General features: G+C 36.8%; 1 protein-coding gene across 1 annotated transcript in view; it reads right to left on the reverse strand.

The window, feature by feature from the left end:
* Positions 1–27,604, reverse strand: part of FAM135B (family with sequence similarity 135 member B) — a 388,009-nt gene that overhangs the window by 138,712 nt on the left and 221,693 nt on the right. Inside the window, exons 5-6 of the mRNA XM_044658294.1 lie at positions 15,345–15,518; positions 11,057–11,183 (exon numbers count right to left, since the gene is read on the reverse strand). Of these exons, the coding sequence (XP_044514229.1) occupies positions 11,057–11,183; positions 15,345–15,518 (301 nt within the window). The remainder of the gene's footprint in view (positions 1–11,056; positions 11,184–15,344; positions 15,519–27,604) is intronic.

Below are 27,604 nucleotides of genomic sequence, written 5' to 3' on the forward strand. Positions count from 1 at the left end.
ATTATCAATAAGATGGAAATAGTTCTTGATCAATGACACATGTAAAACCCAGTAGAATTGTTCGTCGGCTACAGGGAAGGGGGTTTGGAGGGAAGGGAACACGAATCATGTAACCATGGAAAAATATTCAAAATTAATTAAACAAAAGTTTTCAATTAAAAAATATTTAATGTTCTATGTTCAATCGTCTAACATTCTGTGAACTAACCTGGCTTCCATATTTGGCATTCTGCATCACCAAAATCTCTAGGGATTCACTTGTGTGTGGATAGAATTTGTTCCCCAGGACTCTTTTACCCAGCATCCTATTTGCGTGTTTATGCTAGATGCTAATGTAGGGAGGATATATTTTGGTGTGACCCCATCTCTCTCCTCTTCCAGAATGCAGCTGTGGAGGCTGGGGGGGTGGGGGGGGAGCTTGGCAGGAAAGTTTACTCACATGGTCATACTTAAGCTTTGTACTTCTATTTTTTATTTCTTCAAGTGTTTACTAATAAATCTTATAAAATATAATCCTTGGAGATATTGATATTAAATTAAATCTCATATTAGAAAGGCAAGAAAGTCTATTCTTAAGACTAAATCTAATTTAAGAATAGTTTTAGTCAATTCTTTCCTTCTTCTCGTAAGAGAAGACTGTCTATTACCCAGGGGCACACTCTCTCTTTTGCACAAAGTATTATTGCCTTTATTTCTTGAATTTCTGTTTGTATCTGGAATTTTTTCAATTATACAAGCTTCCTTGAGAATCCTTTCATTGTCTGTCCCTGAAGCATATTAAACTTGAGTTTTATGCATAGGCTTCTCAGCTTGGCTTCTGGAATTCCCTGACTTCTTTCAAGTTTCTGCCCCAAATCTACCTTTTCTAGTCTTCCCTCTGAGATTACCTCCAATTTACCCTGTATTATTACCCTGCATATATATATATATATATATATACACATACATATAAACATATATATGTATATATATATATATATTACTGTATATATCTTGTATGTACAAAGTTGTTTCCATGTTGTCTTCTCCACTAGAATGTGAACTCTTTCAGAACCAGGATTGTTTTTGCTTTCTATATATCTCCACCATTTAACACAGTGGCTGACTCACAGTAACCTCTTCATAAACACTTGTTGACTTCTCTTTTCTTTGCACGTGGCTTCCACTTTTGTCCCTAGTTGTGTCTGGTAGAGGGGTAAGAGAGAAAAGGCAGAAGGAAAAAGGATCCTGCTGATTACAAAGTTCAGATCACTTTTTCCAGTTGTTAATTAAGCGTAGGCAGAATCTTACTCATGGGGTTATTAAATTTAGAACTGCATATAAAATGCTAGAAAACTAGTAATAATACTTGTAATACATGCCAATATGATGCTTTGCAGTTTATAAAATGAAAATATTACATTTGGAAGGCATATCCCCCCTTAAATAATTTGAAACTCAGAGACAAAAAGGGACTGATTTACTTAAGGGGAAATATCTCTTCCAAATATAATATTCTCATTTTATAAACTGTAAAGCGCTGTATTCGCCTTAGGAGCTCTTGACCATAATTACATATTTATATAATTAAATTCACACCAGGGGCCAAAGAACCTAGTAAAAACAATATCCCTATCCCTTGCTGCCCATTATATACCCATGACTTTTGCTAAAATGGAACAGTTCATGTGGGAGTAGAAAAGCAGAAGAAAAATATATGATTTATCATTTGTTTATATGGGTATATGATTTGGAGTTTTGGTTTTAAAATATTACTCTATTACAAAAATGAATAATATGTGCAATTGCTTGTCAGCTCTGGGAGGGGGGAAGAGAAGAAAGGAGGGAGAGAATATGAATCATGTAGCCATGGAAAAATATTTAAAAATAAAATAAAAAAGTAAAAATAAATCAATTACTTAAAAATAAAATACAATGAAATGGAACAGTTCAGAAGAGCTGTTTTGGTGCAACCCCATTTCCAGCAGTTACTTGAACCAATCAATCTCCTTTAGTGCTGGAAGAGAATTTAGATGTACTCTCACAGGTATGAAAACTACAGCCCTGAGAAGGGAAATGCCAGGCTTGAAGCAAAGGAAAGACAGTGTAGGGGAAGCCTCCAGCCAGATGAGGGCCTGGTTAAATAGTAAATGGGAACTTCTTATCATGTCAATCTACCCCACCCTCACTGTTTTTCATGTAAATCAGTTCATTTGAGTATGAAATTCCAGTTTCAGCAAATGTCTTTGTGAGGAAAGGACTTTTTTTTTTTAAAAAAAAAAGAACACCTGTTCCCTAATCTTCCCAGCTGACAGCACAATCTGGGTTTATTCTGATTTTATTTGCTAATGCATTAGGTTTCTCAGGGATTTGGGCCTGAAGCTCCAGGGCTTCTGGATTTTGTTCTAAGCTAAGCTCCCCTTCAGCTGTTGGATGATGTTTAAAGCACATGAATTGCAGCTCTAGGAGTAGATCACTGGTTGTTGCCCAAATGGAAATTGCACAGAAATAGAATCAAATCCTAGAAATAACTAGGCATGCTAAACTTCACTACCTATAAACAGGATGTCCTCTGATTCCTGTAATGAAGGCAAAGCTGAGGCTGCTAGCTTTCTGTGATAAAAGTGAGCATCAATAAGATAGCTCAAGATGAACCTTGTAGGTGTCGAATCATCATTGTTTTGTCTCACCTCATTTTAGTTACTGTTTATTGTCCAACCTCAGTTATTTTATCTGTGGAAATGGGATGGGAGGCAGTCAATGAATAAGGATTAAAGTCCTTTCCATTACCTGTAAAACCATGGTTTTACAAACATATAATTTCTCTAAATGTGATTTCTAAAACCCAAACCTTTTAAAGTTTCATTTATATAGAAGGAAAGAAAATGAGCTCAAGAGATGGTGAGTGGCCTGTCAAAGACAAATACATGTGACTTCAGACTAATGGAATACTATTAATCATGGCAGTTCATATTTATATAGCCTTTAAAATTATTCAAGTAAAAACATACAGTGGAAGTAAGGGAAAGATCCTTCGAGCAGAAGACAGAAGACCAGGTGTATCAATTTCTTCAGGCCTTCCTTACCTGGCTTCCAATTTCAGCTCGATTGCTTTGAGGCATTGTGGCAATAATTAAATCACTGAAACTCTCTAAGCCTCAATTACTTCTTCTGAAAAATGAGAATGACATCATTTGCCCTACTTATTTCACTTTTATTTTTTTCCTGTTTGATCATAAAAAGACTGTGGACAAATATTATTATATTATGATATTAATTTTAAAGATGGCATTTGGCAGTTTTAAAGATTTTTAATAATAGCCAGTTACAGCTAAGAGGGGTCCTTATAGGTCACTATGTTTAAGACCCTGAGACCAAGAGACATAAATGGGTATTCTAACACTAGAGGCAAGTCAGTTGAGTGGGGTTGAGGGAAGGATGACACAAAAAGGGCAAACTGCTTTTGTTAACTGTAATTACCAAGAGAGGGCATCACATTGTAAATACCAGGAGAGAGGGCATTCCAATGCATATATCCTTTCAACTTAGCAGGAAGAAGAAGTTCAGGAGATTTGGTTTTGGAGGAAGGAAGACCCAGAAAGAAGGGTATGATCTCAGGGGTAGACCTTATAATATGGAGATAACATAGACCTAAAATTTGGGAGTCCAGGGATAAAGTCTTCTCCATCTTCTCCACATTTCTTCAGTCAGAATCTTGGACTCAGACCCTGCATCTCTGGGCTCTGATTGGTGAACTTTTACTAAATCTCTGCTTCACTTCTTGCACATTTTCAAACAATGATGCCATACACATACTATGACACCCCACTCTAGCCCCATCAGAAGTTCTTAGTTCCCCTTTACAGTATAAAATTCTTGAGGGCAGGAACTATCATTTTGTATCCTATCACTAGCTCCCAGCCAATAACTTGGAACATAATGAACATTTAGCAAATACTTGATCCTTCAGTCAATCATTCATTCATTTGTGCCCTCTCTGAATTCCATCTCCCTAGAAAATGCCCTTTTTGGCCCTGGCCCACCCTAATTTCAGCTCTTTTTAAACCACTGAAATATACTTAAAATGGGGAAGAAGCTTAGAGAAAATATTCCACAGTTCAGAATGCCTTGAATTTAACCATGCTTTGTCATCAAAATCTCTCTCTTCTTGCAGAGTGCTCCTGGGCCATAGAAAATACGAATTCACATACACATATACTTTAAAAACACAGACATTACAGCTTCAACAAGACAGACATCCAGAAGAACAGAGAGGAATACACAGAAGAAGCATACCTGCTAAGTCCGACTTATTCAGCCAAAATGACAATTCTACTAGGTATCCCTCTCCTTAATTCCATACCAACACTCTAGTTCTGTTATTACCCCCTTAGGAAGTCAAGGCAGCTGATCTGTGCACCATGAAGTTAGCAGCTATTGTCAACATGTCAAACAGCTGATTAGCATTTATTATGTGTTCAATATTTGTCAGTCACTACACTAAACTCTGAGGATGCAAAAAAGATAGTCAATTGTTGTCAGTTAGTTGGCACAGAGTCGTAGGCCAGGAGTCAGTAGGACCTAGGTTCAAATTTGGCCTCAGATATTTCCTAGCTGTGTGATCCGGGCAAGTCATTTAACTCTATTTGCCTAGCCCTTGCTCTTCTGTCTTAGAGTTGTTACTAAAACAGAAAATATGGGTTTAAAAAATAGTTAACTGCTCTCAAGAAACTTATAGTCAAACATAGGAGAAAATATGCAAAACAAAAAAAAATCCTATGTACAAACTACATATATATATATATATATACATATACATGCTGAATAAATTAGAGATAATTTCTGAGGGAAGGTACTTATATTAAGGGACTAGAAAAAAGCTTCTTGAAGAAGACAGAACTTTATCTGACACTTAAAGGATATCAGGGAAGCTAGGAGATGGAAATGAAGAGAGTGAATGTTTGAGAGATGGGAGACAGCCAATGAAAATGCTCAAGAGATAGAAAATGTTCAAGGAATAACTAGGAGGCCAGTGTCGCTGAATTTCAAAGTACATGGGGCAAGAGGAGTAAGGTAGAAGAAAATTGGAAGGGTAAGAAGGGACAAGGTTATAAAGAATTTTGAAAACCAGGCAGAGGACTGTTTATTTGAACCTGAGGTAATAGGGTGCCAATGGAGCTTAATGAATTTGTGTGTGTGTGTGTGTGTGTGTGTGTGTGTGTGTGTGTGTGTGTGTGCGCACATGCCATAGTCAGATCTATGTGTTAATAAAATCAATCTAACAACTGAGGGAGCAGTGGATTGATGTGAAAGATTTGTGGCATGGAGACCAAGCAATAGGCTATGTCTTCATTATGGTAATAATGTTGGAATAAAGAATAAAGAAGAGGTCATATGTGAAAGATGCTACAAAGGTATAATTTAACCATCTTAGCAACAGATTAGATAGGATAGTGAAAGAGAGTAAGAATTGAAGATGAAACCTAAATTTGAAGCTGAGAGACTGAGAGGTTGGTGGAAACCTCAACAGTAATAGGAAAGTTCAAAAGTAGAGGAAGATAATGAGTTCATATTTGAACTGTGAGTATAAGATATTTAGGGTGCATCCAGTTTGAGGTGGATGCCCATTAAAGACAACCCACCATACTTTGGGCTGACTAGAGAGAGCAAATACAGAGAGAGACCACACTTCTAGATTAGTACTCCTAAAGTAGCCCTTATATGGGGCTAGAACTATTTGTGTTTGAAGAAAATTAAGTAAAAGAAGCTAAGACCTTCAAAAATAAAAACAGTAAAGTTCTAAGTTGCCTGATACACTGGATGGCTTTCCTTGCTTATGTTTGTCTTAAGAATTGTGTCAATCTCAAGAAGATTCTTGGACTTTATTCTAAGCTACTTAAGATCTTAGGAATAGAAAACAAGAAAAGGCTATCATCGCCACAAATTCTATGACACATACTATATTTAAAATAACTTCTGGAACTTTTCTTTCTGTCTTAGTAATACCTGCACCATATGCCACTATGCCATAGTAATCAGCATTAATTGTACACTTAAATGTTGAATAAATGGAAAATCATAACCACTAACCCAAGAAAATACCAGTGTCCGTCCCTTTTTCTGAGTATCTACTTTTAACTTTTTGAAATGTAGACCCAGGTAGAAGCATCATTAGAATCAGTGCACAGGACACTCCTATTTGAATCTCCAGAGCTTTGGATGGGTCCTTGGGGGAGTCTTTAACAACCTCTAAGTTTTCTCCAACTCCCACTTCTTCATATTATCATCACTTGCCACATTATAATACTACCTTCTTAAATGAAATTGGTGACAAAATTTCTGAGGTAATAGGATTGAATCTGTGCCTATGGAAAAGAGACTGATTAAATGATTTCTGTATGGTGAAAACATAAAATCTTGGTCTTATTAGCACAATTAGATTTCCCTTAGAAACTTGGCCCAATTATACATATGAATATTTTAAAATATATTATTTTATAAATGTAGTTATTCAGATCATAGCTCAGGAGCTTTAAGGTGATGGAAATTTGTCTGATCCTCTGGGTAAGAGACTTTTCCACTATTAGCATAGGCTAGTCATTTAAACACAATGTGACCCTGTGCCTATGTTCTAAGGCAGAAATTCTTTATCTAGAGTCCACAGAGACCCAAGTAAGCAGATGGAATTCAAGGAGCCTATGACCTTATTTGGGAAAAACATATCCATATTTTCATGAACTTCTAACTGAAAGTTAACATTTTATTATATAAGGAGTTAAAAAGAAAACATAATTCAGAGAAGGGGCTTATAGGCTTCACCAGACTACCAAAGGGTCAGTGATACAGAAAATGTTAAGAATTTCTCTCCTACAAGTTCTCAACTTGGTAAAACCTGCAAAAGCTTATAATTCTATTTATTTATTTATATATTTAAAAACTACTTTCTGTCTTTGAATCAATAGGCAAATGAGGTCAAATGACTTGCCCAGAGTCACAGCTAGTAACTGAAGCCAAATTTGAACCCAGGACCTCCTATTTCCAGACCTGGATCTCTATCCACAGAACCACCTTGCTGTTTTCTCATGTTTGGTTTATAAAAAAGTCATTCTTTATGCCACAGTGAATCACTTGAATAGGGTCTTAGTAAGTAGACAAATACAACTATTTATATTATTCTCAAGTTTGTTTTTATAATTAATAATCACGATACTTCAATTTGTCAGGGATACCTGATTTCTTAAATTTAGATACTTCTACATCTATCCTTCCCTATGAAAGACAATGTGGTTTGATGAAAAGAACACTGGTTCTGGAGTCAAATAATGAGGATTAAATTCTAATTTTTGTCATTATTACCTTTGTGACTTTGATCAAGCCATCTAACTTCCCTGGGCCTCAGGCTCATCTTCTATAAAAGAAAGATTTAGACTTAGTGGTCTCCAGTAGCATCAGATCTTTCATCATATGGTCTTGCATCTCTTTACAAATTAATAGGGAATCTTTAAGAATTGATACATTCATATACCTGCCCTTTGGTACAGTAATACTACTACTAGGTTTATACCCCAAAAAAGGTAATAAAAAAGGGTTGTGCAAAATATTCATATTGACACTCTTTGTGGTGGCAAAAATTGGAAAATGAGGGGGTGTCCCTCAATTGGGGAATGGCTGAATAAATTATGGCATATGATGGTGATAGAATACTACATGCTACAAGGAATGACAAACTGCTTGATTTCTATATGAACTGGAAAGACCTCCATGAACTGATGCAGAGTGAAATAAACAGAACCAAGAGAATATTGTACACAGAAACTGAAACACTGTGGAACAATCAAACGTAACTGGCTTTGCTACTAATAGGAATTAAATGATTCAGGCAATCCCGAGGGACTTATGATAAAGAATGCTATCCACATCAATAGAAATAACTGTGGGAGTAGAAATGCAAAAGAAAAAAAATATGGCTTATCATTTGTTTATATGGGTATATGATTTGGGGGTTTGGTTTTAAAATATTACTATCTAATACAAAAATGAATAATATGGAAATAGGTACCAAGTTGATAGTACATGAATAACCCAGTGGAATTGCTTTTCAGCTCTGGGAAGTGGGGGAGAGAGGGAAGGGAGAGAAAATGAATCATGTAACCACGGAAAAATATTTTTAAAAGTTTTTATAGAATTGGTATATTCAGATAGTCCATTATCTGTGTCTACTCTATTGATGAGCTTCTCCAAATTTAGCTTGGATGGTTCTAGAGAGACAGCATGATGTTGTAGTTAGAATCTGAGATTCAAGAAGACAAAGAATCAAATCCTACATGACTTTTTGGCAAGTTACTTCAAAACTCTTAGCCATGCTTTTCTCATCTGCAAAATGATGTAGTTGGAATCAGTGGCCCCCAAGGTCCCATCTCACTTGTAAATCTGTGATCCTATGATGCTGATTAATAAACTCAGTATTTGCCATTGAAACCATACAAAAACCTTCCTGGCTTGGTCTAAACTGCAAGAATTTTGGTCCACTGACATTTGAGAAACTAGCACACTTTTATGCCATAGTATATGGCATCAGAGGAAAAATTCTATTATACTACTACTAAGTCATATTTATATAGTACTTTAAGGTCTTACAAGTTGCCATTCTTTTAACAACCTTATGAATTGGGTCCTACAATTATTACCTTTATTTTACAGATGAGGAAATTAAGGATAAAAATAATCCTTGATTAAGTATTCATAGAAATAGTAAAGGTCAGTATCAGGATTGGAAAATAATTTTTCCCAACTCCAGATCCTCTCTTCTTTCTACTATGCCCCACTATCCATTTGCCTTTGAAATTTCTCTTTCCTTGCAAGGCCTAAAATGACCCCTTCTCAATGAGGCCCTTCAAGTGTGCAACGGTTGCATGTTCCCTGTGTTTTTCCCATTAACACTAATGGTGGAGCTAAGAGTTTGTACAAAGAGGAACTCAGACCCCCTGAAGCTTTGGAAATGAAGTCCCTGCATGCTGGGAAATGAAGCCAGGGAGGAGTGATTCAATGGTTAAGCAGCACATTACAAGATGTTCCCTGCAGATCAAACAGGAGTTCATTGTGTTCACTATGAGGGAAGGCAGAACATTTCCACCTTTAGGGAGAGGGAGGTGTGAGGCACTACTTGGGCCATAAAAACCTTTCACACTACTACTTAATAAAATACAGGCTACTAATTCACCCTTTAAAAGATTCAGAAGATGGACAAGAGCAAAGCTATAAAAAGCAGAATTCTATATTCAGGTTGATTCTACCTCTGAAATCTCTCTCATTTTTATTCTTCCCTTTTCTCTCCAATGGCATTGTTCAATCTTTTTAGGGTCTCATATCTTTTTTACCTTGAACAATGAGGTAGAAGGTACAGTGGGAAGAGCACTGGCTCTGAATTCAAAGGTAGAGGTTCAAATCCCACCTGACAGTAACTTTGTGACTTTGAGTGTGACTTTGAGTAAATTGTTTGTCTCAGGAGTCTTATTTCTGAATCTATAAAATGAGGAATAAAGAAATCTACTACACAGGGTCTGAGATCCCTCTCTAACTCTTGGTCTGTGATTTTGTGACCCTAATATGTGTATACTTGCTTGTTTGTAATAACTATCTTACAGCTTTCCATCTATCAAATCTTTCTCTTTCTCATCACTCATAATAAGCCAGATTAATCTTCCCAATGAACAGATTTTGTAAGATCATATTCTTGCTCAAAAGCTGTCAATAAGTCTTTATAAATCAAAGTACTTCCCAATCAGCTTCCACTTTAATTTTCAGCTTGATTTCTGAATGTTACTTTGAGACATTCAACTCCCTGGTTAATCTGTAACAGTCGCCATTACCTATGCTCCACTGGGCCCTTTTCTAACATCCTTTGCTTACACCATTTACCACAAGTGGAGTATCCTCCTCATCCTACTCTGCCTGGGGAAATCAGATAATTGTAGAAGAGAGGGCTTTAGAGTTCATATAGTCCAAATCCTTTGTTTTGCTGATCGGGAAATTGATTTAGAAAGATTGAAGCGATTTGCCCAAAGTTATTTTGGGACAATAAGAAGGAATCCTGGGATTTGAACCCTAATTGTATGATTATAGTTTTAGTATTATTTCTATCATATCATGATACTTGCCATCCTATATGAAGTCTTTCATGATTTCCCAATTTGGAAATGACCTTTCCTAGGGATTAATATGACCTTTCTTATTTTCATTCTTATATTTCAGCTATTGACATGATATAGTGATAGAGATTGTAATTGTAATTTCAATAATAAAGGAAACTTCGATATTAAAAAGAAATCCTCTGTCCCAACGCAAGTCAGTAACGTTTCTATATTTTAAAGTCTTGGAGAGTTGCCCTAGAAAACTGAGAAATGAAATTATTTGTCCACTGTCATACAGGGAATGTATGTGTCAGAGGCAGGATTTGAACCTAGATCTTCCTGGCTTCACGACCATTTTTTATAGGTGTTATTCCAAAATTCCTCTCCATATACCTGTTATCATCCATAGATAGCCTGCAAGCTCCATAATAAGGTGATAATAACAGTAAAGAATAAGGTCAACTTATTCAACTTTATATCTCCTACAACACATTGCATATTATAGGTTCTTAATGTATACTGACATTAAATGTATGATATGGGCTTGAAATTGCCTCATAAAGGATATGTAGAATGCTGTGTAGTATAGTGGGAGGAATACTGTTTTGGGAGCTGGAAGACCTAGATTTGGATCCCATATAGTCTTATTACATCTATAAAGCCGTACTTCTCCTTCTCTGTGTCTCATTGCTCACATCTACAAAATGGGGAAATTTGGTGAAGAGGAATACAATTGGACTAGATAAGTTTCTAAGACAACAGGTATCAAATTAGCCATTTTCCCTATAATCAGCCTTTTATGGGATTCACTCCAGAAGAAAGAAGTTTCCATAGGGTGGTCTTTAGAACAGGAATTAGAAAATAAGTCATACTGGGGAAGGAAGAATGGGTTCATGATCAGGTGCACAATTCAAAATCATCAAGTTTCACATGGACTTGGAATTTACCTCTGAGAAAGAAGGTTTGCAGTAGCCAGCTCCAAAGACAAGGCTTTCTAAGGACATAAGTGACGGTTCTGAACTTCCCTCTGGGCTGCCTTTACCCAGCCATGATCCTTTCCCTGGGCGTGTAAAGCTAAAATGGAAAACATTAAGAAGAGAAATATATTAGGAACCCAAATACTACAAATAATAATGATGAACTTAATCTCCATCAGACAGCACAGTGGAACAGAAAGAAGACTAACTCTAGAGCCAAAGGCCAAGGGTTCTAGTTCTGTCTTATGATGGCTACCTCCATGACTGTAGGAAAGACATGGCTTGATCTCCCTGGGCCTCAGATTCCTTATTTGTCAGATAAGGTTAATTCAACTAAATGGACTATGAGGTCCCTTTTGACTTTAGATCTATTATCTTTGATACTGAAAAGATCATTAACCCAGTTTTAAAAAATGGAACACAAAGGCTCAGAGATAAAGTGATCTTCCCAGTGTCATAGGGAAGGAAAAATGTACCAGAGTTGGGATTCAAGCCCAGCTCCTGTGACTCTACAACTACTCCTGGATTCCTCAATAGCTCAGTAAGCATTCTTGAATAAGAGTCTTGAATAGAGCTATAAAAATAAATAGATAAATAAACAAATGGATAAATAAGCAAATGAATGAATGAATGAATGAACAGATTAAATAGATAAATGAATAAATAAGTGAATGAATGAATGAATATATAAATTTAAAAATTTATATATGGCCTGGGTATAAACCAAATTTCCATACTTATTACTCTAAAATAATAGAAAAGCTATAAAGTCTGCCTGGGAGAGCTGAGGCAAGAGTTCTAAATGCTAGACTCTGTTTTATCATGACTAGCCATGTTATCACAGGTAAATTCCTTCCCCTTTCTTTGTCATCATTTATCATATGAGGGCAATAATTCCTACCCTAACTAAGTTGTTTCATAGTTTAGTCACAACTGACTCTTCATGACTCCATGCACTGTAGCTATCCATAGGTTTTCTTAGCAGGATATGGAAGGAGTTTGCCATTTCCTTCTCCAGTGGATCCAATGGATCCAATGGATCCTTTCTGTCAGGCAATCAGAGGTTAGGTAACTTGCCCAGGGGCACATAGCTAGACCATGTCTGAGGTCAGATTTGAATTCAGTTCTTCCCAATTCTGAGCAACACTCTGTCCATTGAGCCACCTAACTGCCTCCTAACCATAAAGAAGTTAAATGACTTGCCCAAGTTTACACAACTAGGAAGAATCTGAGACTGGACTTGAACACAGATCTTCCTGACTCCAGATCCAATACTTTTTAATGACTGAGCCACAACTGCCATAAAAACTATCCCCATAGAATTGCTGAAATCATCACCTGAAATGGGCGTGAATTGAAAACTACAAGCTCGTGGAAAAAGGGGAGATAATTGTTATTATCAAAAGGCTACAACAGGTATGCGTTTTGTGCTGCTTGGTGCCCAACAACATGCTTTAATTTCCAACACTCTGCTGGAGCTAGGTATTGAATGGACACTGAGAAGGTCATTTCATTTCATGAGTCATTAAGATTTTTAAAAAATATTGATTTTATTCTAGACACTTTCTTGCTTGGAAAACTCTCAAAATTTACTAGGAAAAAAGAATTCAATCTTTTCATACAACAATGAAGTAGAAAGAGCCCTGAAGTTTGGGGTTTCATGAGGAAATCGGAAGATCAGAAACTGTGGGCTCTAGCTCTGGCTCTGCTACAGCTCACTTACTCATTATGTAATCATATAGAGGATGGCTAGGTGGCACAATGGAGAGGTTTGGAATCAAGCTGATCCATCTATCTGAGTTCAAATCCCTGGTTTCAGATACTTACAAACTGTGTGACCCTGTGCTAGTCACTTAATCTTTTCTGACTCAGTTTCCTCATCTATAAAATGAACTGGAGAAACAAATGGCAAACCACTCCAGTACTTTGCCAGGAAGAAGACAAATAGGATCACAAAGAGTCAAATAGAACTGAAAATGACTGAACAAAAAAAAAAACAAAAAAAAAAAAACAATGAAAGTCACTGGGTCTTGCTGGCCTTATATTTTTTATCTAAATGAATAATCTCAAAAATTTTTCCCACATAAACACTCTTCTTATATCCTGTAGCATCAATTCCCTCTCAGTTATAGAAGTCTGTATTTTTTTTTAACTCTTATCTTTCATCTTAGAATCAATACTGCGTATTGGTTNAGGAGAGGAGAGGAGAGAAGAGGAGAAGAGAGGAGAGGAGAGGAGAGGAGAGGAAAGAGAGTTATGGTGGGAAAGTCTCTGGAAAGGTTGAAAGAGGCAAAATTAAAAATTCATCACAATAGAAGGTAAAACCTTCAACAAATAGTTTCCAAATATCAAAATCCTCATTAGAATATTATCTGAATTATCTCCCATTTTGTGTTTGAATTCCAGTTTTCTTTATCTAGGTTTACTTTTTTCAAGAGTTAGAGAATACACTTCTGAGAAAGTTAATTTGGAAAATGACTCTGGAACTTTTGGGCAGTGGTAGTTTCCTCTGAGTAATGTGGAAGTATCCTAGATGGATATCAAACCTTACAATCCACCTAGGAACTCCTTGAGGCCAATTAAGCACCAAACCCTTTATCTTGGGAAGAAAGTTTATTTAACAAAAAAGGAATAAAGGTAATTGGAGAGATATGCCCCTAACTCTATTCACACTACCTCCACCCAACTTCTATGTTTTCTGCTTAGGGAAGTCTTCCATTTCTTCTCTGGGTCCTACTTAATCCTCCCTGTGCTATCTAAGCCCTTTCCCAAGCTATCTAACTTAATCTAATCTTCCCACCAATAATTAAGAAAGAAAGGGAAAAACCCTTGGGTTTGGCTGCTATACTAAGTAACCAAAGTTATAGATGGAAAGCTTTGGATTACCTTAACCAATAGGAATTCTGGCAGCTGGACCACTAGCAGATGAAAACTGGACTCAGTGAAACTGGTTTTCTCCAAGCAAATCCTCTACCTGAATGCCAAGAACTTCTCCACGAAATCCTGACCTTCCAGGGAGAATCCCTTAGAGCAAAACCCTCCTTCTTCAGTTTACAGTTGCAGGCAGAGAGAGACAAAACCCCCTCCCAGCACAGATAAAATCCAAGAAGGAAGTGAAGTTCAGTTATTTTTAGCTGTAGACCCACAATTCCTTTCTTACCCAGAATCCTTTCCAAGGGCTTATCTCAAAATTCCCTTTTTTCAACTAACCCTAGAAAACCAGACTATCTCTAACTTTTTCCTACAGTAGTTACCTATATTTTTAAAACTGGGGAAACTGAGCTGCTTTCTCCTGCCCTTTTCCACCACTCTTTCTGCTGTGTCCAGAGAATGAAAATCCTAGTTTACCCACAGTATATACAGATGGCATGAACTGAACCTGTTAGAGGGAAAGATCTTCCTTTCTCTTTTCTCCCTTTTTTACCCTGGTTCCAAAAATGGGCCTGGGATTGTTTGCTTCTGTTCTGTGTTGTTTGTCTCCCATAATTTAAAGTGCCAGAATTGATTTCCAGGAGAACCAGAATGTCAAGACACAAAAACTTTGGAGCCAGGATTGCAAGCAGGTTGGTATGATTTGACAGCCATGCACAGAAGCCTTGAGAAGCCAGAGTGTTTTGGGACATGAACCTGAGTGGGATTTGAACTTGGAACTTAGATTGAGCTCTGTAGGAACTGAGCTAAATTATGAATCTAATCTCTTCCTCAGGGAAGATGGAAGGAGGATGAATATTTGTGATTATCTTTTGAAGTAAATATTTCTTTGTAAAATTTATTTTGGCTATTAGTGGCTAACTGGGACTAATGTGTAGGAAACTACCTCCTATAATAGAGAGAATATGAATGGGGATGATGCATTGGAAGAGAGCCTAGCCTCCACAATCCCATTAAGGGTAGTAGAGAACTCTGGGGTAAGTGTTCAATCTAATCTTCTAGACAAAGTTTTCAAAGAGTGGCAATCTAGTCCTTATGAAGATCTTCAGTGATGGAGAACTCATCACCTCTTGAGGTATCCTCATCTTGGTTTAGAATGCCTATGGTGAAAATGTTTACAAAATATTTAATGTGGTAGTTGTGAATCTTAGGGAATGGCAGACTATTGATGATTCCTTTGACTAGACCCTTGCTGCCCCCATTTCATGATTCAGAGTTTCCACCTTGCAAACCCATTGTTGCCTGGTTAGTCTTCTTCCTCCATTCTCATGGATGAGGATAGAACAAAATAAGATTTTCCACCGTCATGTTGCTGAGCTACATTTACCTGATCAATGGTTGCTGCAGGGCCACTAGTGAGGCATGGATTGTCACGGAGATCACAGATAGGTGGAAATAGTCAAACATCACAGGGACGTGGTGGTGCAGGCCGCTTCGAGGCTGGAAGTGGAGGCCCAGTGTACGGCTGCTGATGGTTGGCATCCCCGAAGCATCCCTTGCCCTAGGAAGCAAGGGCAACCATTTTAGTATCAGGAGACTTAGACATGACTTTAACTAACATGAAGCTTAATTGGATGAGAACAGATTACATGTTGCCTCTTTACCTGGCCTTGGTTCATACAATCATAGAATGGTCAAATTGGAAGAAACTTAACACATGAAACATTAGGACACAGAAAGCAGTTATACAACATAGCATGCCAAATTACAGGATGTTAGAACTAGAATGGAATTTAGAACAGAAAATATTAAAAAGGAGAATGAACAGAGAACAGAAATTTAGAGCTAAAAAAAGACCTTATAGACCATCTCTTGCCACTATCTCTTTTTACAAATGAAAAAAATGAGGCCCAAAGAGGATTAGTGACTTACTCAAAGTCATACAGAATGTATCAGAACAAGAAGAAGAAATTAGTTCTCTGGAACCTAACAGTGAAAAGAGTACTGGATTGTGCCAGAATGTGTGAGTCTGGAAGGTAGCTCAGTTATTTTCCAACTAAGGTGGAAATGGGAAAATCACTATGGATACTCCCCGTGTCAAATGGCATAATTAAATAAAATGATATGATCATTGACTTGGAGTTGGCAGGCTGTTTAATCTAACCATTTCATTTAAGAAGAGGAACTGAAGTCTAAAGAGATGGTGTCCTGCCTAAGTCACACAGGTAGAAAATAGGAGAAACAGAATCTGAATCCAGATCCTCAGACTCCAAATTTATTGTGCTGCTAATTTTATCATGGCTTGTATAGAGTACAAATATCATTTTGACCCATTAATTTCATAGGATTATTATGAGGAAAGTACAATAAAAATTTTAAAATGCTTGAAAAAAATTGAAATGATGATAATTATCATCAATTCTCAGTCTAGTGAATGTTCTTTCCACTAAAACACATTTTCTCTCCAAGCATAAATTGTCTTCTTTAGATAAATGTTGTCTAATATACAAAATATGCATACCCTCAAATTAAAACAGCCATCAGGACTACATTTGGTCCTGCTAAATTCAGTTTGGATTATGCAAATTTGAGAAATCTATTAGTCTTTTTTGCTGCCTTCAAGGAACTTTCAATGTTAAAAAAAAAAGAAAATTATGTACACATTCATAAGTATGATGCAGAAGAGTAAGTGATGAGATAAGGAGGCAGCCAGACTAAATAGTGTAGGAAAATAATGTGGTAGGAGAGATCACTTTTATTTCATAAAGATTTATGGTGGATGTTGGCAATGGACCTGGGACTTCTTTCAGGGAAAAACATTAAGTAGCCAAAGATGAAAATCATGTATATTTAAGGCATTCTATGGGCCAGCCTGAGAAAACATAGGCATCTGAGCTATTGTAGTGTGAAATCAGGGAATATTTTCTCTTCTTGCTTATCTAGAATATGAGTGTCTAATGGGGAGGAATATGAAATAATACTGGAAAGAATTAATATTTTTAACTTTTGTTTTATAGTATAGTATAGAATAGTGAATTGTGTTGTATGGTGGTGTATAGAATTGTGTTTTGTTATACTATATGGTGGTATATTTATACAATAAGGAACTACTAAAGGTTTTTGAGTGGTAGAATAATGAAGCCATACCTTTTAATAAGAAAAAATATACCTATACACTTTATATATATTATATATATATACATATTTATTTAGATAAACATGTATATGTCTCTATACAGAGAGGAAGAGAGAGGAGACATAGAGAGAGAAAAGTATGTGAGAAAAAAAATCTAAGGATATTGTCTTGTATTTATATGTTTTCATTTTATAGACTATATGATTAACTATGTGGGTAGCTAGGTGGTTAGTAGATAGAGTCCTGGTTTTGGAATCAGTAAGACTCAGCTTCCTGAATTCAAATCCAGTCTCACACTTACTGGCTTCTGTAATCCTGGGAAGTCACTTAAATCTGTTGCCTTCAGCTTTTTCTTCTATAAAAAGAACTGGAGAAGGAAATGGCAAACATCTCCAGTATTTTTGCCAAGAAAACGACAAATGGGGTCACAAAAAGTCAGAAAACCAAAATAACTAAACAACAACACATGATTAACTATGTTGTATGTATTCTCTATATACAGACACAAACATATACATATGTATACATAAACATATACAAACATACACACTGTATATCTCCTAAAGAAAAACTATGTCTAGTAATGAGAACAATAATTTTTTATCTCTATTCCTATTATAAGGGTCTGAACTTGAGTGGCATCACTGAGAGTGAAAATAGAAAGGCAGTTTTGAACAATATCAAAATGGTTGATCAAGTTAGTAATTGACTAGCATGCGGAGTGGCTAATGAGGGAGAGAGAAAATGGGGAAATCATAAGAAATAGGAAATTTATGAAGAAGGGTATAATTGATTAATTAGATTTTATATGCCCTCTTTTAAGGTACTGATAGGACAGTGATAGAGAACCTTTTAGAAACTGAGTGCCCAAACTACAACCCTCACCTGCATGTGAGCCTGCTCACCCTCACCCCACAGAGGGAAGGGAGGTAGTACTCCCATTGGGCTGCTGAGCAGAGGGGCAGGTCACATAAGAAATGTCCTCAGGAATGCATAGAGAGGGGGAGTATAGCCCTTCTGGTACTCATGCCACAGGTTCAGCAACGTGGTGATAGGATATCCATATGGTACCCTTCAAAAATTTGTAACTGCTATAATGAAGCAAAGGGGGAAAATAAGAGAGAGACAGAGACAGAGACAGAGAGAGACAGACAGACAGAGAGAGAGAGAGAGATTTTACAGTAGTTTGTGGAAGGATGAGATATGAATACATGGGAATGGAGAGGAAAATTAGGTAAGTAGAAAGAGACTGGAGGAAGATTGAGGACAGAAACTTGTGGTTGATCTACCTGTAAGATCTGGGAGTACTCTGAAAAGAAGTCAAAGAGACTAAGTAGTAATCAGACAGGTAATATAAAAATCTAAACAAGGGAGGAAAGCATATCGAGAGGAAAAAAATCATACTGAATAGTATCAAAATCTGAGAAGTCTTCAATAAAGATGTAGATTAAGAAAAGTCACTGGGTAATTTATACCTTTGGAAAATTTTGTTTAGTGAATAGTGGAATTAGAAGTCCAACTGAAAGAGTTGAAACATGATCAAGAGATGAGAAAATGGAGCCTCCAAGTATAATTGACTTTTGTTAGGAGTTTTGCTATGAAAAAGAGAAATGCTGATAGGTTAATAGCTTGGGGAGATATCAAGATCATAGGCAGGATTTTAAGAGCAGATAGAAGGAGACTTGAATGTTTGTAGAATCATCAAGGAAAAAGTCAGTAAAGAAGAAAAAATATGAAATATAAAAGTTCTTGGAGATGGAGATGGAGTCAGAGACAGGATGACGGAAAGGAGCAACAAATGGACAAAATCAAAGGAAAAGAAAGAATGAAAGAAGTAAAGGGAAGAGGCAGAGAAAGGAGGAGAGAAGGCAAAAAGAAGAAGAGAAACAGGGAAACAAGCATATCCAAAAGCAAGGGTTATCAAGATCATGACAAAACTGAAGTCCATGAACTTAAGGATCAGTTGTAAGAATTTGGAACAACTCACCATGAGAATTGGAGGACATATTACCTCTCTCCACTTTTTAAAAAGGAATTTACCAAGAAAAACAAACAAAGAAACAAAACTTAGATTGTGTAGTTCCAAAGAATAAAAGTAGGTTCAAGTAGGCCCAAGTTAGAGAAGAGCAGATTTCAGTTCAATATAAGTTAGAACTCCCTAACAATTAGAATTGTCTCCAAGTAGAATGGCTTTACCTTGGGACCTAGTAAGATGCCCATCTTTGGAGGCTCTAAGGTTAGAATAGATGGTATGCCAGTCCATCTCACTTTCTCTTTTGGAACTTAAGAGATTTCCATAGATAAGACCAGCTAGGCTAATGATGTTAAAAGCAATAGACTTTTATTTAATGTGATTACTTTACATCACACAAGGGAAGGCTCTTTAACTTGAGTTACATGGGAGGAAAAGGAATGAGCATCCTCTTAAAAGAATACACTGAGATCCTTAATTGTTAGCAAAACAAGGATGCCACTACCTATCTAAAGAGATAGGCTTCATACACAATATACAGAAGGTTAAGGCCATTTTCAAGCTTTTGAAGAGAGGAAAAATTGTGTCAAAATTCACTTCAGAAGCTCCCTGTGGAAGTAATATTTCACATTTTTAAAACTCTCCTCATTCCTCCTTGTTTAGTGTTGGCATGCTTGGGATGTCCTACACATATAAAGATGCTCTAAAAGGAACAGGATGGCCAGCTGTTTTAAGAGAAAGGGAGGGGTCTCCAATTGGTTTCCCATTTCTGTTATCAGAGACCTTAGCATGAAAGCTGACATTTCCAGCAAGGATGATTTCCTATTTGAGAGGTATAACAGAAATTATAGAACTTGGATACTAGGCAAGATGGGTGGGAATGTATAGAGGAAAGCCAGCCTTTTCAAGAAAAGGTAAATCTCTCTCAAAATATGATCTTTGGACAATCCAGGGTGGCCATTTGTTATCTAGAAGAGGTTGAATGCATGATCTCTGAGGTTATCTTCAGCTCTAAATAAAAGTCAGTGTTTTTATCTTACAATAACACCAAGGCCTTAATAATCCTGAGCATTATTTTTTTTCCTTCTAAATACAATCTTTTTTATATCCAGGATGTGGTAGGGACTCATTATTCTTGAATGAAGTACAATTTAATTTGTAGAAATGAGGAATTCCCGGTCCTAGTAATTCTTCCTGGCCTCTGCTCTCTCTTCCTCTTGTTTAATCATATATTCATCGACCACCTCCCACTCTCGTTTTTATTAAACATTTTGTCCTTAAGGAGAAGAAGCCATTGATCAAAGGGTAATCTGATGGGATCTGTATGGTTAAGATAAGTATTTGCCTTGTAGAAAGTCCTCCTGATTCAGCACTCAGGGATTCTAAGTGTTCCTCTTCATCCCTTCTAGATTCTGTTTATTTGAAGTGAGTATATTCTTCCCTAACAAAGGGACAGAAGTTCTCAAGTTGTTCACTTGACTCACAGTCTGACCAAAACCATACACTTGCCCTCAGGCAGCTACTCTTCTGGAGTATAATGTGGCAATTAGAAAAGTCAGTACAGGATGTTTGGCGAAATTAATAGAGGCATAGTTTTCAAAATGAACATTGTGTAGTTTGATAGCAAACTAAATCTGATTTACTATGTCCAGTCTTTGAAGCCACACCCCAGTGCAGGGATCAGCCCTCTCTTGCCTGTCAAATAGATTCTGTCACTTGTAACGGTGTGCCTTGCGAATTAAAAATGATTCTGAGATGCAGAAAAAGTATGTTGCAGGTGAGTTTTGGCTCTTAGGCCATAATTTGCTGATGCCTGATATCATGGATCGAGAGAGAGTTGCTCTGGTGTCAAAATGACTCAAGTTCAAGTCCCATGGCCTATATTGGTTGTATGATCCTTTACAAGTCACTTTAATTTATTTCTAAGACTATAAATGATGGAGAATTTATCAACTGAAATGAAAAAGAGGTAATTCCTCCTCATCAGTTCCCTAACCCAAAGAAATAAAAAGTCTAGCCTCAAAATAGCTTGTCTTTCTTTAATGCTTTAGCATCTGCAAAATTTTCTCACAATCACCATATGAGGTCTACAGGGCAAATATCTTAATTCCCATTCTATAGATAGCTAAGCTGAGGTTTACAGAGTTTGGTGAATTGCCCAAATAGGATAGCTCCTATGTGTGAAAGCAGGAATACAAATTCATATATCATGAATCCAAGTCCTAGTCTCTTTATAGAATTTCAGGTTATGTCTGTGTACACAAGCTGGCCTGCTTTATAAAATTCTCATCTTTATTGCCTCTCTCATTCATGAACATTTTTGTAGCAGACTTTTTAGATGTATAGAGTCACAACAATCGAATTATAGGTTTGGAAGGAAGCTCAAAGTAGAGCACTTGATTTGTCTAATTCATTGATAATCCTTTATTAATGTGTCTTGAGTTAAAGAATTGAAAAATGAATACCCTCTACATATAGATATCCAACTTCTGTTTAAATACTTCCATTCCTTGGATACATGCTACTTCCTAGAGTCTCTCGTATTCTCCCAAATAGGTCAAAGTGCTGTGTAATTCAAATAATAAGGTCAGATCTCAGAGCTTTTCCTGATTGAATTCTCCATACAAGCCAATGCCATTGACCATAAAGCTAATATTCTTGTCCTTTAGTCTGCAAGGTTGTTTGATCCTGCTGGAAAATTCTGACAATAAAGTTGCTTCTAAATTCTGACACTCAATTTGTAACACACAATCTGTAACACACACGAGAAAGTGCATTTAGTCAGAGGTTCTTACCCTTTTCTTTACATCATAGGACTTCTGGATGTTCTAAAGAAGTCTAGTGACCATTTCTCTGAATAATGTTTTATAATGTGCAAAGTAGAATATACAGGACCAAGAAAGTCAATTACATTAAAAAAATGCAATTTATTTTTCCATCCAAGTTCACAGATCCCCTGAAATGTATAGATGGACTGTTTTTAGATTCATGGTTCTCAGGTTAAAACCCCCTGACCTAGATAATTTCTAATATGTTATTCTTATAGTTTGTTTCATGGTATATCATTCTATGTTCTCATGTTCTATATTTTCTTGGCCCTTTCCTGAATGTGATTTCTATGTCCAATGTTTTCATACTCTTTGTTCTATGATCCCTTTTAGCTTTGACTTTTTGGGTTCTAAAAGTTCCTTCCCGAAGAAAGATTCAATAAGTGCATGACTATATATGCAATAGGTGTCCTCTCAAAGAACCTATGAGACAGAACATTTTGATTTCTTAATCAACTAAAAATTAAAGTAAGGAAGAGAAACTCAGATTCAGATTGAAAATAGAGTTTTCATTTTATACTAAACAATAAAGTATATTTTCCCATCTACTCTTATTGGAAAAGAGAAAGAGATATAGTATAAATATTCTCATTTCAGCATATCACACTATAGACTCCATAGACAATTACTAACTCACCACAGCATTAATAATAAAAATTATATAGGAATAAGATAGCTAGGTAGCCTAGTAGATAAAGCTCTGAATCTAGAAACAGGAAGCCCTGGGTACAAATACAGACTCAGACACTTACTCATTGGCGTGACCTTGGACAAGTCACTTAACCTCAACCTACTTCAGTTTTCTCATCTGTAAAATGATAAAAACAAAAGTACTTACTTCCCATAGTTATTGTGAGGATAAAAATGAAAAAATACTGGGAAAATATTTGGAAAATCTTAAAGCACTATGTAAATGTTAGCTATCATTTTTGTTGTTCAGCAGGTTCATTCATGTCTCACTTTTCATGACCTTATTTTTGGATTTTCTTGGGAAAGATATGGAAGTGATTTGCCATTTTCTTATCTTGCTCATTCTACAGATGAGTAAACTAAGGCAAACAGGATCAAGCGACTTGCCCAGGGTCAAATAGCTAGTAAGTATCAGAGGCCAGATTTGATCTCAGGAAAATAAGTCTTCCTAACACCAAACAGGCTGCTCTATCCATTGTGTCATCTAACTAACCCAAACTATTATTATATTATTATTATTAATAATATGATGATGATGATTATAGAGCCATGTAAACTTTCAAAGGATTATAATGACAAAATAATAAAATCTGATTTGAAGAACAAAACATGATAAATAGCAAGCATTCATAAATATCCTTACTTATCATCAAAATCATCTATAATGAATGGCTAGATCATGAGGCTTGAGTTTTCCTTTGAATACAAATCAGACATGTTTCCAATTTAGTGCTTTTGATATAAATTGTTGCCACTTTTCTTCCAGTTACAAAACAAAGAGATCACTATATGTGGGTATGGTTTTTAAATATGATTTATGAAGCACTGTACATTTTTAGGGAATATGTTTTTTAAAATATTATCAAAATATGAGATTATCTTCATATAAAAATATTTCAGTGATCTATGGGTATGACAGTGTAAGGACTCCCTACAAAGATATGGAGGACAATAACTTAGTTGGATCACATTTTGAGAATTGAAAGGTCTTTAGTAGCTACCTAGATCAATGTAAGGATGAACAAATGAATTCTTTTCCTTAATCTTCATCCTTACATCAACCAATTCATAAAAACATTGCTTTGGTAATCAGATGAGAAAATACATCTAACACCTTTTGCATGTCCTACTGTGGCATATAATGTTCACAAGCTATTGCTACTATTAAAATAGAAATCTCAGGATCATATCCTTAACAAAAGGCCAACCAGCTTCTATCTGATGACTTTCAATGAGAAAAAAACCTGCCATCACTTCTAGAGTCAGACTACCCATTTTTAGATGGTTCACCTCATTTGTGGCTAAATCAGTACTCTCCCGATGGCTAAGCTGGTAAGGAGACTGTCTGAATTTATTTGATTCCATCCTTGAAGGCTTGCCAACCTGGTAGGACTGGCTTTCCAGGGTCACTTCCTTATTATAAAGAGGCAGCAAAGGAGAATTTTACTAGCTTGCTGCTGACTGTGTTATTGCTGTTGTGGTTGCCACAACCCAGAAGTCATTCTGGACTCTTTACTTTCTCTCACTCCTTGTAATCAATCTCTTGCCAAAATCTTTTCATTTTACCTTTCAATCTAGGATACTCTCAATTTATTTCAATAACCATTTATATATATTAAATATCCAAGGTTTCCTGGGTCCTGTGCTTGGGATTAGACATCTAATGATATCAGAAGTGACAAGTCTTCTCTTCGAAGAAGTTACAGTCTAATGGGAAGGAAAATGCACACGTAACTGTGATTCAAGGGAAAAGGAAAACTTCCTTTCACATCTGGAATACACCAGCTTATCTTCCTTCAACATTTCTGCTCACTCTAATGCTGATCCTAATCACCTTGTCCCAGAATTATTATAATAGCCTGCATCAAGTCTCTCCCCACTTTCCAGTCCATTCTCCATTCAGCTAGTAAAATGACTGTCTGAAGCATAGGTCCAAACTTGTGGCCCTGCTTAATAAATTTCAATGGCTTCCTATTGTCTCCATTACTAAAAAAATGTTCTTTCTGGCACTAAAAGTCCTCCATAATTTAGCCATATCCTGCCTTTCCAGAGATCTTTGTATCTTACTCCGGGTTGCATACTCTTTAATCCAGTGACATTGCACCTCTCTGTCTTCCCCCTAATGCCTGGAATGTTTTCTCTCCTCTATTCCAACTATTGACACCCCTGGTTTCCTTTTAAGTCCCAATTAAAATACCACATTCCACTTGAAGCCTTCTACAACCCTTTTTATTTACAGTGCCTTCCCTCTCTTAATTATTTCCTATTTTTACTATATATAGCTTCCTTTGTATTTATTTGTTTGCATGTCATCTGCCTCACTAGATTGTTAGCTCCTTAAGGGTCTCTCTTTATATCTTTAGTGCTTCACACAGTGCCAGACATATACTAGGTGCTTAATACAAAATTACTAATTGATTAATTACTGGGCATCACAGGACCTTAGCTCAAATAATGTTTTTGCCATTTACTAGCTTTGTGACTTTTGTCAAGTGAATTTACCTATGTTGGTCTCAGTTTCCTCATCTGTAAATGAAGAGAAGTGAACTAGATGAACTCTCTGGGCTCTTCCAGTGCTAAGTCTTTGATGCTATGATCCTGTGCACTTCCTCCTCCTCCTACTGGTAAAGAATTTAATAAACTGGAATGTATTCCACTGAGAGTGATACCACCAATGGAGAGACTAAAAGCTATGCCATAGAAGGATCGGTTAAAGAGATATTTAACCTGGAGAAGAGAATATGACTGGGGGCTGGAATCATGATTGATGTTTTCAAGTATCTGAATGGCTGTTATGTGGAAGAAGAATTAAATTCATATGGTTTGATTACCTCCCCAGAGAGCAAAAATAATCTAGGAATAAAATGTAGGTGGAGAAAGAAGTTAGAGCTAGGCAGATTTCACAATATAAAGAAGGATGTTCTAATAAAGAAAACTGTCCTGCAATGGAAGTAATGAGAATCTTGTCATCAGAGCTACCTAAGTACTTTAGTAGTGACAAAATAGTCAGAAATCATGGTCAGCCAGATATGACACTGGATGACATCGAGTGCCCCTTTCAATAACTATGATTCCTTATCTGGAAAAAATAATGGAATGGAAAGAATGTTGAATTTATTTTCAAATAGAGACACGATCAAATCAGTGCTAGTGTTGACCACAAACCATCCTACTTATTCTGCATGTCCTTTGTTCATGTTCTTCCATATGTTTGCTTCAGAGGATTCACACAAGGTATTAGAAGCCTCCCTCATTTTCTCTTGATATTGTGAAGAAACTGATTCCATCTTCTTTTTTATCACTTATTTTTTCAATGCCAACTTTTTATTCTATTTCTCTTTGTAATTAGTGTGTTGAAGTCCATATATACACATACATATATTTGCTTTTCCATTGCCCTCTAGGTTATAATCATTTTCAATTCTTCAGAGACAATAGTGGTTTATGTCTTAAAAACATAGAACGAGGAGTTCTGGGTTAAGATGGCGGCAGAGTAAGAAGCAGCTCTTAACCTCTCCTGACCGAAACACACAAAACTCCTCAAGGGGACATAAAAACAAGTCCAGACGAATGGAGGAACCCCACAACAGGGCACAGCGTGGAAGGTACGTGGAATCGAGACATTTCCAGGCTATAAAGGGGTCTCACTCAATCGCGGGCTGAGCAACCGCCCCACCCCCACCCCCTCCACACTCATCTATAGCTCCGAACCCAGCTAAAAAGAAATAGGGCAAGTTTGGGGCACCCATCGAGTCATCAGCAGCTCCAGGACCTGTTCCTGAGAGCAGCTAGACTTAGGACCCCATTAAGTCAAAAAAAGCACGCGAAACCTGAGCGCGTGGGAGCAGGACACTGGGCACAGAGTGCCGGCTGAGCAGAGGCGTGGGTGGAGGCAGACACAGCCAGGAACTAAAGCCTAAGTGGGGAACCAGTGCAGACGGGTATACGACTGTGGAAGCAGCGCCCTGAGACTTGTAAAGAAACCTCCAGCAGAGGATCAAGCAAGAGGGCCCACCAGGGGGCTTGACCTTGGAAAAAACCAGAACTCAGACCTCAGGAGCCAATAGATCGCGAACAGACACTGAGCGCGAGGATAAAGCTGAGAAGCTGCTGGGCTAATGATGGCTACTCAGCATCAGGAAGTTCAGAAGAGAAAGAATAATAACAAAAATAAGAAGTCTTTAACACTCGACAGCTTTTACACAGAGAAAATCCAGACAACCGAGCAAACAGAGGAGGAGAACAAACAAGCATCCGGACCCTCCTCAAATAAGGAAAACTCCTCACAAGCTATGGAAGAGTTCAAAACTGAGATTCTGAGGAAAATGGAAGAGATCTGGCAAGAAAATAACAGTTTAAAAGGTAGAATCTTGCAATTGGAAAGTGAGGCTCAGAAATCAAATGAACTGATAAGCAAATTGAACACCAGAAATGACAAGATTGAAAAGGAATACCAAAAGATTATAGCCGATAACCAGTCCCTAAAGGCTAGAATCGAGCAATTAGAAGCTAATGATCTCTCAAGACAACAAGAACAAATAAAACAAAGTCAAAAGACTGAAAAAATAGAAGGAAACATGAAATATCTCAATGAGAGAGTGACAGACCAAGAAAACCGGTCTAGAAGAGACAATTTGAGAATAATTGGTCTTCCAGAAAAACCAGAAATTAATAGAAACATGGACTCCGTACTAAAAGAAATTATTCAGCAAAATTGCCCTGAAGTCCTACAACAAGAGGGCAATATAGACATCGAAAGGATTCATAGAACACCCACCATATTCGACCCAGAGAAGAAATCGGTTAGAAATATTATTGCCAAATTCAAAAGCTTTCAAGCAAAAGAAAAAATCTTACAAGAAGCCAGAAAGAGACAATTCAAATATCAAGGAGCACCAATCAGGATCACACAGGATCTGGCAGCCTCCACACTAAAAGACCGTAAGGCTTGGAATACAATATTCAGAAAGGCAAGAGAGCTGGGCCTGCAACCACGGATCAACTACCCATCAAAATTGACT

Source organism: Gracilinanus agilis, chromosome 1 (genome assembly GCF_016433145.1).
Source record: "Gracilinanus agilis isolate LMUSP501 chromosome 1, AgileGrace, whole genome shotgun sequence".
Classification (NCBI taxonomy): Eukaryota; Metazoa; Chordata; class Mammalia; order Didelphimorphia; family Didelphidae; genus Gracilinanus; species Gracilinanus agilis.